The 14,908-nt window shown below is 41.5% G+C and overlaps 1 protein-coding gene across 7 annotated transcripts; it reads left to right on the top strand.

Moving 5' to 3' along the window:
• Positions 1 to 10: 10 nt before the first annotated feature.
• On the top strand, positions 11 to 11,201 carry rad52.S (RAD52 homolog, DNA repair protein S homeolog). Of its 7 annotated transcripts, NM_001096116.1 has the most exon segments (14): positions 210 to 294; positions 1,770 to 1,852; positions 1,947 to 2,048; positions 2,947 to 3,040; positions 3,123 to 3,190; positions 3,309 to 3,427; positions 4,851 to 4,926; positions 5,975 to 6,198; positions 6,663 to 6,808; positions 8,114 to 8,209; positions 8,307 to 8,531; positions 9,762 to 10,152; positions 10,242 to 10,642; positions 10,719 to 11,201. In NM_001096116.1, coding segments are annotated over 11 exon segments (1,290 nt in total). In that variant the 5' UTR covers positions 210 to 294; positions 1,770 to 1,777; the 3' UTR covers positions 9,827 to 10,152; positions 10,242 to 10,642; positions 10,719 to 11,201.
• Positions 11,202 to 14,908: the final 3,707 nt, after the last annotated feature.

Genomic DNA, 14,908 nt, shown 5'->3' on the forward strand with positions numbered 1-14,908 from the left:
GCTAAGCTCCTCCTAAACAGCAAAGCACTCGCCCCATCAGCTGTGATTGATTCATCGACGTTCAACAGAGCGGCTAAGTTCCGCCCCTTCAGCAGTCACGTGGCTGTGACATCGCGATAGGTACGGGCTAATGTGGAACGACCAATCACAGATTACTACTTGCTTGAGCTGTACGGTGGCCAGCTCGGGACAGGAGGTTTGATTGGAAAGCGCGCGTAGCTGTCAGAGCTTCACACTGTGTGAGAGGAGAGCGCGGGTGCAGAGTCGAGGCTCCCCGTGTGGTTTCAGGTCAGGGTGAGTTGGGGGACACGGCTGGGGCCAATAATAAGGGACACTGAATATCTGCCCCTGTGCTGTGTCAGCAAATACCTCACAGTTCTGCTTCCGGTTCTACTCGAATATAAAGGGGTTCAGGGGCAGAGCTATGTCTGTGCAGTTGCACCGGGTCTTTAGGGGCCCCAGAGTCTTTAGGGGCCCCAGGATCTTTCTTTAGGGCCCCAGGGTCTTTCTTTCGGGGCCCAGGGTCTAATGGGGCCCCAGGGTCTAATGGGGCCCCAGGGTCTTTCTTTAGGGGGCCCAGGGTCTTTCTTTAGGGGATCTCCAAGTACAGAAAATAAAGTGCTAGAATCCTCAAAAATTCATTGAGGAGGGGGATTTAACAGAAAGAATAAAATATAGTATAGTATTTTTTTTTAAAAAATTTTTTGTTTTTTGTTTTTTTTAAAAAATTGTTAAGACCCACCGTGATTATTAACAGTGATAATAGTGTTCTTTTATTTAACTTAGAAGAAGAGAGCCCAAAAAAGTGAAAGTTGTGAATTTTAGATGAAAGATAACAAAAAAAGAATAAAAAATAAAAATAAAAAATAAAAAATGAAAAATTAAAAAGTGAACAAGTGAATAATTTAGTGAATTAATAGATACCAACGATTTCTCTCCAGGTGATAGTGAATTCAGTGTTATTTGTTACTTAAAACACATTCAATGAATTTTTGAGGATTCTAGCACTTTATTTTCTGTACTTGGAGATCGTCTCAAACAGGTGGAGGAGGACCTGCAAGTGCTGAACTGTGGGGGAACCAAAGTTTGTCCTTGGATACAACCTGATATATTTCTTTCTTTAGGGGGCCCAGGGTCTTTCTTTAGGGGGCCCAGGGTCTTTCTTTAGAGGGCCCAGTGTTCTTAAGGGCCCTAGAGTCTTTCTTTAGCGGCCCCAGAGTCTTTGGGGGCCCAGGGTCTTTATTTCTCTGTGAAGAAACTGGGTAGCAGTTTTATTTCTTATTCCCAAAGTTTAGTGCAGCCCATTAACCCCTAGTTACATCACCAGTGACTCCCTTCCTTAGTGTTGCACTGGGACCCCATGAGGGATAAGTGCCTGGGTCTCTCTCATGTGGGAGGAGCCTAACTGGGCCAGCCGGGGGTACATAAGGAAGTTTGGGCCCTGACGGCTTGTGTCAGGGAGTGGGGGCCCTGCTGGGTTTATGATTGTTAATTGGATGCACAAGGTCCATTAACTGCAAGACTAACCCTGCTCCTATTGGATTTTTCGCTACTGTACTGATATTTGGTTTTTTATTGACAGAGGATTGGCTGTTATTTGGACATTAGGACACGTGACCCATATATATATACACACACGCACATACACACATACATACATACGTACATACATACGTACATACACACACACACGCGCAATGCTGTGGAGTCCAATCTGATCTACTGTTTCTCCTCCTCTCTCTCTGTTTACGTTGCTCTCATTTATCAAGAAGCTGCCATGTCTGTGAATCAGCCAACTACAAGGGCTGAGCAGATGAGACCTGATCCAGCAGGAACGGTCTGTTTTGGGCAGGTGAGCGGGGGAAATGGGAGTTTTTTCCTTCAGTATCCGCAGCTTTATTGGTTCCTTTGGATCGGGAGAGGTTTGACGTTGTGCTGCTTTGCAGAACCGGTTCACGGCGGAGGAATATCAAGCGGTTCAGAATGCGTTACGCCAGAAGCTGGGCCCTGAATACATCAGCAGCCGGCAGGCGGGAGGAGGACAGAAGGTCTGTAAGATCATGGCATGAATAGGAGGCTGAGGGGCATATTTATCAATATATATCTATAGGGCAGTTAAAGGATAAGTAAATCTTTAACATAAATTACAAAAATTGAAGCAAGTGCTTTTATAATCACTTTTGTCATTTACATTCAGTATTTATTTTCTTTTTATTCCAAGATATTAAGGGATACATGTGCTGTTAATATGAATGAATTTTGTTCCAACAGCGCCACCTGCTGGTCAGTTTCTGACCAGTCTGACCACCAAGTAGTCAAGGAAGTTGTCAGGAGAAAGAAAAAGGCTGCTCTGATGTTCTTCTGCTTAGAAAAGATGTGAGAAAGGTTTCTAATTGTTTTTCCTAAGGGTAGGACTACATGAATGGTTCTGGCACGATCTGAGGCACTGCGACAAAACGCATGCAACAAAAACAAGGTAAGAGTATTGTCGCATGGTGTCACAGCATTGATCTGACACGACTGTCGGATGCAGACGCAGCGCCTGCATCTGTCGTGTTGCGTCGGATCAACGCTGCGACAATTCTATCTCTTACCTTATTTTTGTCGCAGCGCGTTGGATCGCTGTTAAATCGTTCGTGTAGTCCTACCCTAAGCAGAAGAACATCAGAGCTGCGGCTTTCTTTCTCCTGACAACTTCCTTGACTACTTGGTGGTCAGACTGGTCAGAAACTGACCAGCAGGTGGCGCTGTTGGAACAAAATTCATTCATATTAACAGCACATGTATCCCTTAATATCTTGGAATAAAAAGAAAATAAATAATGAATGTAAATGACAAAAGTGCTTAGAATAGCACTCTCTGCAATTTTACATTCACTTATTTTAAAGTTTACTTATCCTTTAAGGCTGTTCTACTGTTCAATGTCTTCTCTTTTCCCCCTGGCAGGTGTGTTACATAGAAGGACACCGAGTGATCAGCCTGGCCAATGAGATGTTTGGATACAATGGATGGTCCCATTCCATCACTCAGCAGAATGTGGGTGAGTTTAGACTTGACAATTCACTCATGATGATGCCACTCCCAATCTCTCTTAACCTGCTCAACCCTTTCACCTCTGGCAGATTTTGTGGACCTGAGTAACGGGAAGTTCTACGTCGGGGTGTGTGCGTTTGTCAAGGTCCAGCTGAAGGTAACGCTGCTCTTTGTTGTACAAGTGTTACCACACCCATTTTATTTTACTGGGTAATTTTGTAAGGCATATTTACCCTTTAGAAGCTTCCATAGTAACATGCTTCCCTCCTGTTCAGGATGGCTCCTACCATGAGGATGTTGGATATGGGGTCAGTGAAGGACTGAAGTCTAAAGCTCTGTCGTTAGAGAAAGCTCGTAAAGAGGCAGTCACTGATGGGTTAAAACGAGCACTAAAGTAAGTGAGTCTCGAGTCGGCAGATGATCAATGACTGGAGAGATGGGACAGTAGTAAGGCTGGTGTGCTGCAGTATTGGGTGGGGCTGGTTTTAAACCGCTACAGGTATGGGATCCGTTATCCAGAAAGCTCTGAAATATGGGAAAAGCCATCTCCCATAGACTCCATTTTATCCAAATAAATCTAATTTATAAAAATGATTTCCTTTTTCTGTGTTATAATAACACAGTAGCTCGTACCTGATCCCAACTAAGATATAATTATTCCTTATTGGAGGCAAAACCAGCCTATTGGGTTTATTTAATGTTTATATGATTTTCTAGTAGGCTTAAGGTATGAAGATCCAAATTACGGTAAGGTCCATTATCCGGCAAACCCCAGGTCCTAAGCATTCTGGATAACAGGTCCCATACCCGTACATCGTACTTGATCCCAACTAAGATATAATTAATCCTTTTTGGAGGCAAAACCAATCTATTGGGCATATTTCATGTCTATATGATTTTAAGAAAGATCCATTGTCCATAAAGCCCCAGGTCCTGAGCATTCTAGAGAACAGGTCCCATATATATATATATATATATATATATATATATCTATATCTATATCTCTCTCTATCTCTCTCTATCTCTCTCTATCTCTCTCTATCTCTCTCTATCTCTCTCTATCTCTCTCTATCTATCTCTATCTATCTCTATCTATCTCTATCTATCTCTATCTATCTCTATCTATCTCTATCTATCTCTATCTATCTCTATCTATCTCTATCTATCTCTATCTATATAGATAGAGAGATAGAGATAGATAGATAGATAGATAGATAGATAGATAGATATAGATCTATCTATCTATCTATCTATCTATCTAGGGTGCACAGTAAATCTTGTATACACCAATGTTTCACAGACCAGCACTCCCTTTAATATAAGACAAACAATCTTTTATTTCATCTTTATCCAACGTTTTGGTCCCTTTCGGGACCTTTTTCAAGGATGATTTTAAGAAAGATCCATTGTCCATAAAGCCCCAGGTCCTGAGCATTCTAGAGAACAGGTCCCGTATAAATCACATTGTTTGAAGAAAAACTGGAGTGCTTATAGAAACTCATATAATACAGATTGACCTTGCACCCAGGAAATAAACAAAGTCAGAGTGTGAACACTTGGACTAAGTATATATATATATATAATATTTAAAAGTACTTGTATTTTACACTTGATCATAGTATCTTCTAGTGAAATCCTCCTTATCTGTAAAAGCCTTAGTCGAGGCAGCAACTGGGGAGCTGGTTTTTGACTACGAGGGAAATTGATATCATTGCCCCCAAAGATGCTTCCAGTGCTACGTTATTTGCACCAAGGCTAAACCTGTAGTAGAGCTATAGTAACAGTAGGTTCTTACTAGGCCTCTTTTTCCTGTACAGGTGCTTTGGGAACTCCCTGGGCAACTGCATTTTGGATAAAGATTATCTCCGTGCTGTGAACAAACTTCCAAAACAGGTGAGTGGTGCCTGGATCAGCCGCAAAAGGAAACGATGACCCCAAACCCAAGAAAGCACAACAGGGATCCGGGATTCTCATTGGGGGATCCTCTTGCACTATTAGGGGGCTGTTTGACCTGGGGAGGCCCATTTATCAAAGGTGGATTTTCGAATTCATGTGAGTTTTTAAAAACTATACTGGCACACAAAGCGTTTGCAGCAGGTGACCCTTGCTTTAATTCAAAAAGTTGCACATTCCGCACTTTTTGAATTAAAGCAAGGGTCACCTGCTACAAACGCTTTGTTTGCCAGTATATTCTTTTCCTGGATTCACTTGGGAGGCTGCCGTGTCCTCTGATACTGAGCACCAAGCTACAATCATTAAGGGCTGCTGTGGGTGTGCGATCGCTCTATCTTGTTCCAGTTTTTAAAAACTCCCTCTGACCAACATTTATTAACATAGAATTTTACCAACACGGATGAATTGAATCGACCCGAAAACTCGAATCAAAGTCAGCAGGTCGGCAGGTTTTAGGTGGCAAATAGTCGAATTCGAGTTCTTAAAGGATAAGTAAACCTTTAAACTGAATGTAAGTCAAGGAAGTGGTCAGGAGAAAGAAAGAGGCTGCTCTGATGTTCTTCTGCTTAGAAAAGATTTGAGAAAGGTTTCTAGTTGTTTTCCTAAGCAGAAGAACATCAGAGCAGCTTCTTTCTTTCTCCTGACAACTTCCTTGACTATTTGGTGGTCAGAAATTGACCAGCAGGTGGCGCTGTTGGAACAAAATTCATTCATATTAATAGCACATGTATCGCTTAATATCTTGGAATAAAAAAAAATAAAGAATGAATGTAAATGACAAAAGTGCTTAGAATAGCACTCTCATCAATTTTACATTCACTTATTTTAAAGGTTTACTTATCCTTTAAAGGGCCAGAGTATGATAAATCTCAAAAAATCTAATTCAAATTGTGTTATGGAACAGCATTTCTTTAGCTCCAGCCCTATGTTTTGTATTGCCTTGTCTATAATCGGGAGGCTTGTATCACACAGCTGTATGATCCATTAGGTGCCGGTTGAACTGGACCTTGCACAGACCAAGCGTCAGGACTTTGATGCTTCTGTAGAGAGAGCTCGATACAGCAGCTTCCAACAGGCCCAGAAACAAGCAGAGAGACCACAGCCAGAACCAGCCGTACAGCTCCCCCTTAGGTCCAGTGATCCATCTCTTTCTGAACAGAACCACGAGGGGAGCAACCGGATAAGTCCAGAGGACAACTGCACAAGTACAGGGTGAGTGACGGGTATGTTGAGGTTTAACTGTAGAGCAGTGCTTTCCAGTTGTTTCCATTTCCAATCGGAAACCCATTATCCAAAAAGCTCCGAATTATGGAAAGGCCGTCTCCCATAGACTCCATTTAATCCTGTGTAATAATAAAACAGTAGCTTGTACTTGATCCCAATTAAGGTATAATTAATCCTTATTGGAAGTAAAACCAGCCTTTTGGGTTTATTTTAATGTTTACCAGATTTTCTAGTTGCCAAAGTATGAAATCCAAATTATGGAAATATCCATTATCCGAGCATTCTGGATAACAGGTCCCATACCTGTACTGGGCCCGTACTAATGATGCAACTTTGGGGGCCAAAGTACCTCTTGGAGGGCCTCTTATACAACCTCCAGTTAGACAGCTACCCACCTCTACCTTATTCTAATACTCTGATACCTTCTATAAACCATGTTGTGTTTCCTCTAGTTCAGCAATGTCTTATGCCCCCGACATGGATGCCACGTACCAGCGCAAGCTGCGGCAAAAGCAGCTGCAACAACAGTTCCGGGAGCAAATGGAGAGAAAACAGCAAACACGTGAACCCGAGACCCTTCCAGACACAAGCCGAGAGGGTGAGGTGCACTACAACTCCCAGCATCCCGCAACACCGTGAGCTGTAGTTTAACGACATCTGAGGTCTTGTTGCATAACTCTGCTCTAGGGCTCCTATAATATTATCGATGCACCAAATTCACTGTTCTGGATTCGGCCGAACCCCTGAATCCTTTGCGAAAGATTCGTCCGAACCCCTGAATCCTTTGCGAAAGATTTGCCCGAATAATGAATTGAAACCTAATTTGCATATGCAAATTAGGGATGGGGAAACATTTTTTACTTCCTTGTTTTGTGACAATAAGTCACGAAATTTCCCTCCCCGCCCCTAATTTGCATATGCAAATTAGGATTCGTTTTGGCCAGGCAGAAGGATTCAGCCGAATCCTGCTGAAAAGGCCGAATCCCGAACCGAATCCTGGATTCGGTGCATCCCTTTTTAATATACTCCTTTAATAATACTATCAGCGGTGGGTACAGCAGCAGATCTTAAAGGATAAGTAAACCTTTAAAATAAGTGAATGTAAAATTGATGAGAGTGCTATTTTAAGTTCTTTTGTCATTTACATTCATTCTTTATTTTCTTTTTATTCCAAGATATTAAAGGAGACATTATATGCTAAAAAACAAAAATGTACCAGTGCATTTTACTCTTTTAGATCTAGAAGGCATGTGCTTGAAAAAGCTGTGTTTCTGGTTACTATATTGTAAATTTCTGCAAAATCCCCACTAGTGCCGCCCATCTGTTCCACTTGCTGCTGCCTCCTTTCCCAGGCTATACAGGGGAGCTGGCGGCACTCGGCTCACTTCACTGTAGGAAAGGAACCAATCAGCAGCTAGATGGATCTTATTGGGAACTGAAGCCAAGTCTTCGGTTTGTGTGATTGCCGGGCTGTGATTGGCTGTCCCCCCTCCTGCTGTGTGCGTCTGGCAGGGACCATTAGGACACACCCACTACTCATTTGAAACCGGGACGGGGACCAGAGAACATCTATGGGGAGCTCCAATAAAGAACAGCCTCTTTCTTTCTCCTGACAACTTCCTTGACTACTTGATGGTCAGACTGATCAGAAACCGACCAGCAGGTGGCGCTGTTGGAACAAAATTCATTCATATTAACAGCACATGTATCCCTTAATATCTTGGAATAAAAAGAAAATAAATGATGAATGTACATTGCAAAAATTCTCAGACTAGCACTCTCCTTTAAAGAGAACTGTGGCACCCTGCAGCGAACAGAGAATTCTGGGAGCTGTAATTCATGATAACGCTATGGGCTTTAGTTTCTCTTCCTGACTTTGATATAATTTTGTTGCTCTTGGAAGGAACCGCATATCCAGCAAGGGTCCCTCCCCTGGGACACAGCACTCCAGCAGCAGCAGCACAGCCCCAGGTTGCACCAGAGGAAGAGTTTTTAGCAGGTGAGACTGGTTTCTATACTATAATCTATCTATAATGAGATACAGGAGAGAATTGGGCCGTGAACCCAGTAACAAAAGAACCAACATCTGTTTCTAGATGACCCAGAGCTCTGGGATATCCCATTAGATGCTGTTGAAATGGATCCATTCTCTAATGGTAGAATCCAGCCTGTCCCCAGCGCTGTGTCTACACCAGTCGCCCCCCACGGGCAACATCAAATGCTGACTCGAAGCAAAACCCCTCAACGGCAAAATCACCAACGGCAACCGCTCCGACCCACGTCCTGGAACCAACCAAATGGAAACCCAGCTCCCAGATTAGGTCGGTTCTAACGTCTGAGCTGTTTAACATTACCAGTTACGATCTGGAACAGGTGGATGCTCTACGGTAAAGGAGTCAAATTGTATGGGGCTCATTTATAAACACTGGGCAAATTTGCACCTGGGCAGTAACGCATAGCAACCAATCAGTGATTAGATTTTTTTTCAGACAGCTGCAAGTTGGAGACTGAAAGCAATCATCTGATCGGTTGTCATTGGTTACTGCCCAGGTGCAAATTTTCCCACAGTTTATAAATGAGCCCCCGTAAGCACTTATGCACAGTAAGCACAGTAATGGTAGATATATGTTAAAGGAGTCGTTCACCTTCAAATTAAAGTGGTGGGTCACCTTTAAAGTAACTTTTATTATGTTATAGAACGGACAATGCTAAGCAACTTTTCAATTGTTTTTCATTATTTATAAAAAAATGTTAGTTATTTGCCTTTTTCTTCTGACTCTTTGCAGCTTTCAAATGGGGGTCACTGACCCCTTCTTAAAAACAAATGCTCTGTAAGGCTACAAATGTATTGTTATTGTTACTTTTTATTACTAATCCTTCCATTCAGTCCCTCTCCTATTCATTTTCCAGTCTCTTATTCAAATCAATGCATGGTTGCTAGGGAAATTTGGACCCTAGTTACCAGATTGCTTAAGATGCAAATTGAATAAAAAGCTAAATAACCTTCAATAATAAATGAAAACCAATTGCAAATTGTCTCAGAATATCACTCTACATCATACTAAAAAGTTATCTCAAAGGTGAACAACACCTTTAACTGTTAGTATGATGTAGAGAGTGATATTTTGAGACAATTTCCAATTGGCTTTCATTTTTGAGTTATTTAGCTTTTTATTCAGCAGCTCTCCAGTTTGCTATTTCAGCGATCTGGTTGCTAGGGTCCATATTACCCTAGCAACCATGCACTGATTTGAATAAGAGACTGGAATATCAATAGGAGAGGGACTGAATAGAAAGAGGAGTAATAAAAAGTAGCAATAACAATACATTTGTAGCTTTACAGAGCATTTGTTTTTAGATGGGGTCAGTGACCCCCATTTGAAAGCTGGAAAGAATCAGAAGAAAAAGGCAAATCATTTAAAAACTATAAAAAATAAATAATGAAGACCAATTGAAAATTTGGCCATTCTATAACAGACTAAGACTTAACTGAAAGGTGAACACCACCCCTTTAACGTGCCGTATTTAATGGTCTGTTTGTCTTTCCACAGATAGGAGCCCGTACCAACAACACCAGGGACTGCTCATGAAAAAGAGGAGATTGGAACCGTCTTAATCAAATTGGGGTCCCATCCTCGTGGGAGTCTCTGTGCCTTTAATTAGAATATTGTGGCCTGCACCTCCTTCCAACCACCACTAGGGGCGTAACTGATCCAACAGGCACAGTATGACATTTTTTTGCAAGAAGAAGTAAAGTTTAGAATTAAATTCACAGGATTTTAGTTTTTGATCATTTTAAAAAGCGTAACTACTTCTACTTGATCAGTAACATCAAAATTATTTCAAAAAGTGTTTTAGTATACTACGAAAAAACAACCAAAAAAGTCTTTATTAAGAAATAACTTACTGAAACTCCACTTGCGTTCTTCTTCAGAAAAGGCGACAGGGCAGCGATCCATCGTGCGGTGCTCGATTTCTCCTCCCTGCCTTCCTTATAGGAGATAGCCAGGGAAGAGAAATCGAGGGCCGCACGATGGATCGCTGCCCTGTCGCCTTTTTTTAAGAGGAGCGCAAGCGGAGATTCGGGAAGTTATTTCGTAATAAAGACTTTGCGATTTTAGAGTTAAATATGTGTTGGTGTTTTTTTTTCATAGTATACTAATGAATTTTTTTTAAAAATATTTTTGATGTTACTGGTCCGTTAAAGGATAAGTTAACCTTTAAAATAAGTGAATATAAAATTGATGAGAGTGCTATTCTAAGCACTTTTGTCATTTACATCACTATTTTCTTTTCTTTTTATTCCAAGATATTAAGGGATACATGTGCTGTTAATAGGAATGAATTTTGTTCCAACAGTGCCACCTGCTGGTCAGTTTCTGACCAGTCTGACCACCAAGTAGTCAAGGAAGTTGTCAGGAGAAAGAAAGAGGCTGCTCTGATGTTCTTCTGCTTAGGAAAGATTTGAGAAAGGTTTCTAATTGTTTTCCTAAGCAGAAGAACATCAGAGCAGCCTCTTTCTTTCTCCTGACAACTTCCTTGACTACTTGGTGGTCAGACTGGTCAGAAACTGACCAGCAGGTGGCGCTGTTGGAACAAAATTCATTCCTATTAACAGCACATGTATCCCTTAATATCTTGGAATAAAAAGAAAAGAAATAATGAATGTAAATGACAAAAGTGCTTAAAACAACACTGTCATCAATTTTACATTCACTTATTTTAAAGGTTTACTGACCATTTAATGTTATCCACACATAGCAAAATGTTACCCACACTGTTTTATGGCTTTTAAAGGTGAGTTAAGCTCATTCATTGCACCAGGGACATTTATTCACCATCTTCCACTTTGGGAGGAATCAGAAAAGCTCATTCCCTACTGACCGCTCCTTATCACTGCAAAATGACCCGGGATTCTATTGATTTTTATATATTTGTTGTTTTGTGGAACACTTTCCATTTATTTTGTAAGAAATAAAATAATAATTGTTTTTTGCTTTCAGGATTGCATTGAGAAGTATATCGTTCCCCCCATTAATCCTTCACTTTAACAGTATTGCAGAGGGGGGAGTTTTGAGCATTGTTTAAAGGACCAGTAACGTGAATTTTTTTTAAAAAAAAATTAACTTACCCAATCTTCACCTGCTCTCTTCTTCAGAAAAGCAGACACAGCGACGATCCATTGTGCGGCACTCAACTTCTCCTCCCTGGCTAAAATCGAGAGTCGCACGATGGGTCGTCGATCACTTTCTGAAGAGGAGCGCAAGCGGAGTTTCAGTAAGTTATTTCTTAATAAAGACTTTGCAATTTTAAAGTTTAATATGTCTTGGTGGTTTTTTTTTCGTTCTATACAAACTCATTTTTTAAAAAGAAAATTGACTTACTGGTCCTTTAAAAGAAAATGAAAGGTACAATCACTGGGGGCGGTGCAAAGTGTTAGCCACTTACTTACCCGATACCCCAGGAAAGTGCTTCTGTCTGCAGAAAGATGGACCGGCCCAGGGTACCTGTGAGGAAGCGATACTCTTACTTCGTGCGTGCGTTGGTCTTGGGAAGAAAGAAAGCGGGAGGAAGAGGATCTCTTGCTCACAGGTACTCAAGGCCAGGTTTCGGTTAAGTGATTACAATCCTTGGGGTGCCTAAAATTCTACGATTGAACCTTTCTTTCTCCTTTAAAGCAAAAAAAAAATACACCCTAGCACCAACAGGTATAAATCAACCCTGCCCTCTGTTAGTCATAAATGTTTGTTGTTTTTTTTTTTGCTTTGTTTTAGAAAACAAAAGTAAACTGAATTGTAGTGCTCAGCAGCCATCCTAAACCACCATCTCTCCCTACTATACCTGCTATCCCACAGTCACACTCCCTTCCCAAAGACTATTATCCACTGTTACTATAGGCACCATCTCTCCCTACTATACCTGCTATCCCACAGTCACACTCCCTTCCCAGAGACTATTATCCACTGTTACTATAGGCACCATCTCTCCCTACTATACCTGCTATCCCACAGTCACACTCCCTTCCCAGAGACTATTATCCACTGTTACTATAGACACCATCTCTCCCTACTATACCTGCTATCCCACAGTCACACTCCCTTCCCAGAGACTATTATCCACTGTTACTATAGACACCATCTCTCCCTACTATACCTGCTATCCCACAATCACACTCCCTTCCCAGAGACTATTATCCACTGTTACTATAGGCACCATCTCTCACTACTATACCTGCTATCCCACAGTCACACTCCCTTCCCAGAGACTATTATCCACTGTTACTATAGGCACCATCTCTCCCTACTATACCTGCTATCCCACAGTCACAGTCCCTTCCCAGAGACTATTATCCACTGTTACTATAGGCACCACCTCTCCCTACTATACCTGCTATCCCACAGTCACACTCCCTTCCCAGAGACTATTATCCACTGTTACTATAGACACCATCTCTCCCTACTATACCTGCTATCCCACAATCACACTCCCTTTCCAGAGACTATTATCCACTGTTACTATAGGCACCATCTCTCCCTACTATACCTGCTATCCCACAGTCACACTCCCTTCCCAGAGACTATTATCCACTGTTACTATAGACACCATCTCTCCCTACTATACCTGCTATCCCACAGTCACACTCCCTTCCCAGAGACTATTATCCACTGTTACTATAGGCACCATCTCTCACTACTATACCTGCTATCCCACAGTCACACTCCCTTCCCAGAGACTAATATCCACTGTTACTATAGGCACCATCTCTCCCTACTATACCTGCTATCCCACAGTCACACTCCCTTCCCAGAGACTATTATCCACTGTTACTATAGACACATCTCTCCCTACTATACCTGCTATCCCACAGTCACACTCCCTTCCCAGAGACTATTATCCACTGTTACTATAGGCACCATCTCTCCCTACTATACCTGCTATCCCACAGTCACACTCCCTTCCCAGAGACTATTATCCACTGTTACTATAGACACCATCTCTCCCTACTATACCTGCTATCCCACAGTCACACTCCCTTCCCAGAGACTATTATCCACTGTTACTATAGGCACCATCTCTCCCTACTATACCTGCTATCCCACAGCCCCAGTCACTTCCCAGAGACTATTATCCACTGTTACTATAGACACATCTCTCCCTACTATACCTGCTATCCCACAGTCACACTCCCTTCCCAGAGACTATTATCCACTGTTACTATAGACACCATCTCTCCCTACTATACCTGCTATCCCACAGTCACACTCCCTTCCCAGAGACTATTATCCCACTGCTATTGTAGGTTTACTTTGTGTCCCTCCAGAGAATGGTAATTGACCTCACCAGTAAAAGGATGAAACTACACAGCAGTAAAATAAGGCTTCATTTATTAGTTTGTAATATCCATCTACAGAGGCGATAAAAAGAGAAGTGCAAATTTGTACAGAAAGATACAGGACAGAAAGTGCAAACAGAAAATTCACAGCTCCAGGGAAATCCCACATTCTCTTTTTTTATTTTTTAGTTATTTTGTCTTTATTACGATACAGTGTTAAATATCAGAAGGGGAAGAGGAGGAATTCTGGGTACAGGCTCATTTGGGAAGAGAGAAGATAATGCAAAAGAAGTGTAAATATAAGTGAAGGAGCTCAGTAGCATGGAGAGTATATAGTCTTGGAACATGGCTTTTTTTTGTTTTCTCATTTATCTGTGCTGAGGGGTAAGTGGAAAATAATCCAGAGCATGCACAAACACCAGATACCAAAAAAAAAAAACAACAAAATATATCATTCCATTGGGGCCCCAACTGGCATCCAAAGAGTTAAAGGAAAACAGACCTCAAACTTTAATCTATGCCCTGTCCCACCCCAAGAAAAAAAATATATATATGTAAAATAAATACCGATCAGCGGTTGTACAATGTGCAAATCCCTCATTGGATCTCCCTTTTCTAACGTCCACTCCACCTGAACGATTGCCCAGAACCACCGCATTCATTTTGTTTGGGGGGGGGGGGGGGTTGATTCCCTTAAAGCAAAACCAAAAGAGGGGAGGGGTGAAAGATGCAATTTTTGAGACACTGAATCCATCAATGGCAAAACTAGGAGCTGGGACACACAATCCCATGTTGGCATAAGACAGAATAGAAACTGCAGTTTTTCTTAATGAGAATTATCCCCCCGTTTGCATTAAAGGATAAGTAAACCTTTAAAACAAGTGAATGTAGTATTGATGAGTGCTATTCTAAGCCCTTTTGTGATTTACATTCATTATTTATTTTCTTTTTATTCCAAGATATTAAGGGATACATGTGCTGTTAATATGAATGAATTTTGTTCCAACAGCGCCACCTGCTGGTCAGTTTCTGACCAGTCTGACCACCAAGTAGTCAAGGAAGTTGTCAGGAGAAAGAAAGAGGCTGCTCTGATGTTCTTCTGCTTAGGAAAACAAATATAAACCATTCTCACATCTTTCCTAAGCAGAAGAACATCAGAGCAGCCTCTTTCTTTCTCCTGACAACTTCCTTGACTACTTGGTGGTCAGACTGGTCAGAAACTGACCAGCAGGTGGCGCTGTTGGAACAAAATTCATTCATATTAACAGCACATGTATCCCTTAATATCTTGGAATAAAAAGAAAATAAATAATGAATGTAAATGACAAAAGGGCTTAGAATAGCCTCCTCATCAATTCTACATTC

The sequence above is a fragment of the Xenopus laevis genome, chromosome 3S, assembly GCF_017654675.1.
Source record: "Xenopus laevis strain J_2021 chromosome 3S, Xenopus_laevis_v10.1, whole genome shotgun sequence".
Taxonomy (NCBI): Eukaryota; Metazoa; Chordata; class Amphibia; order Anura; family Pipidae; genus Xenopus; species Xenopus laevis.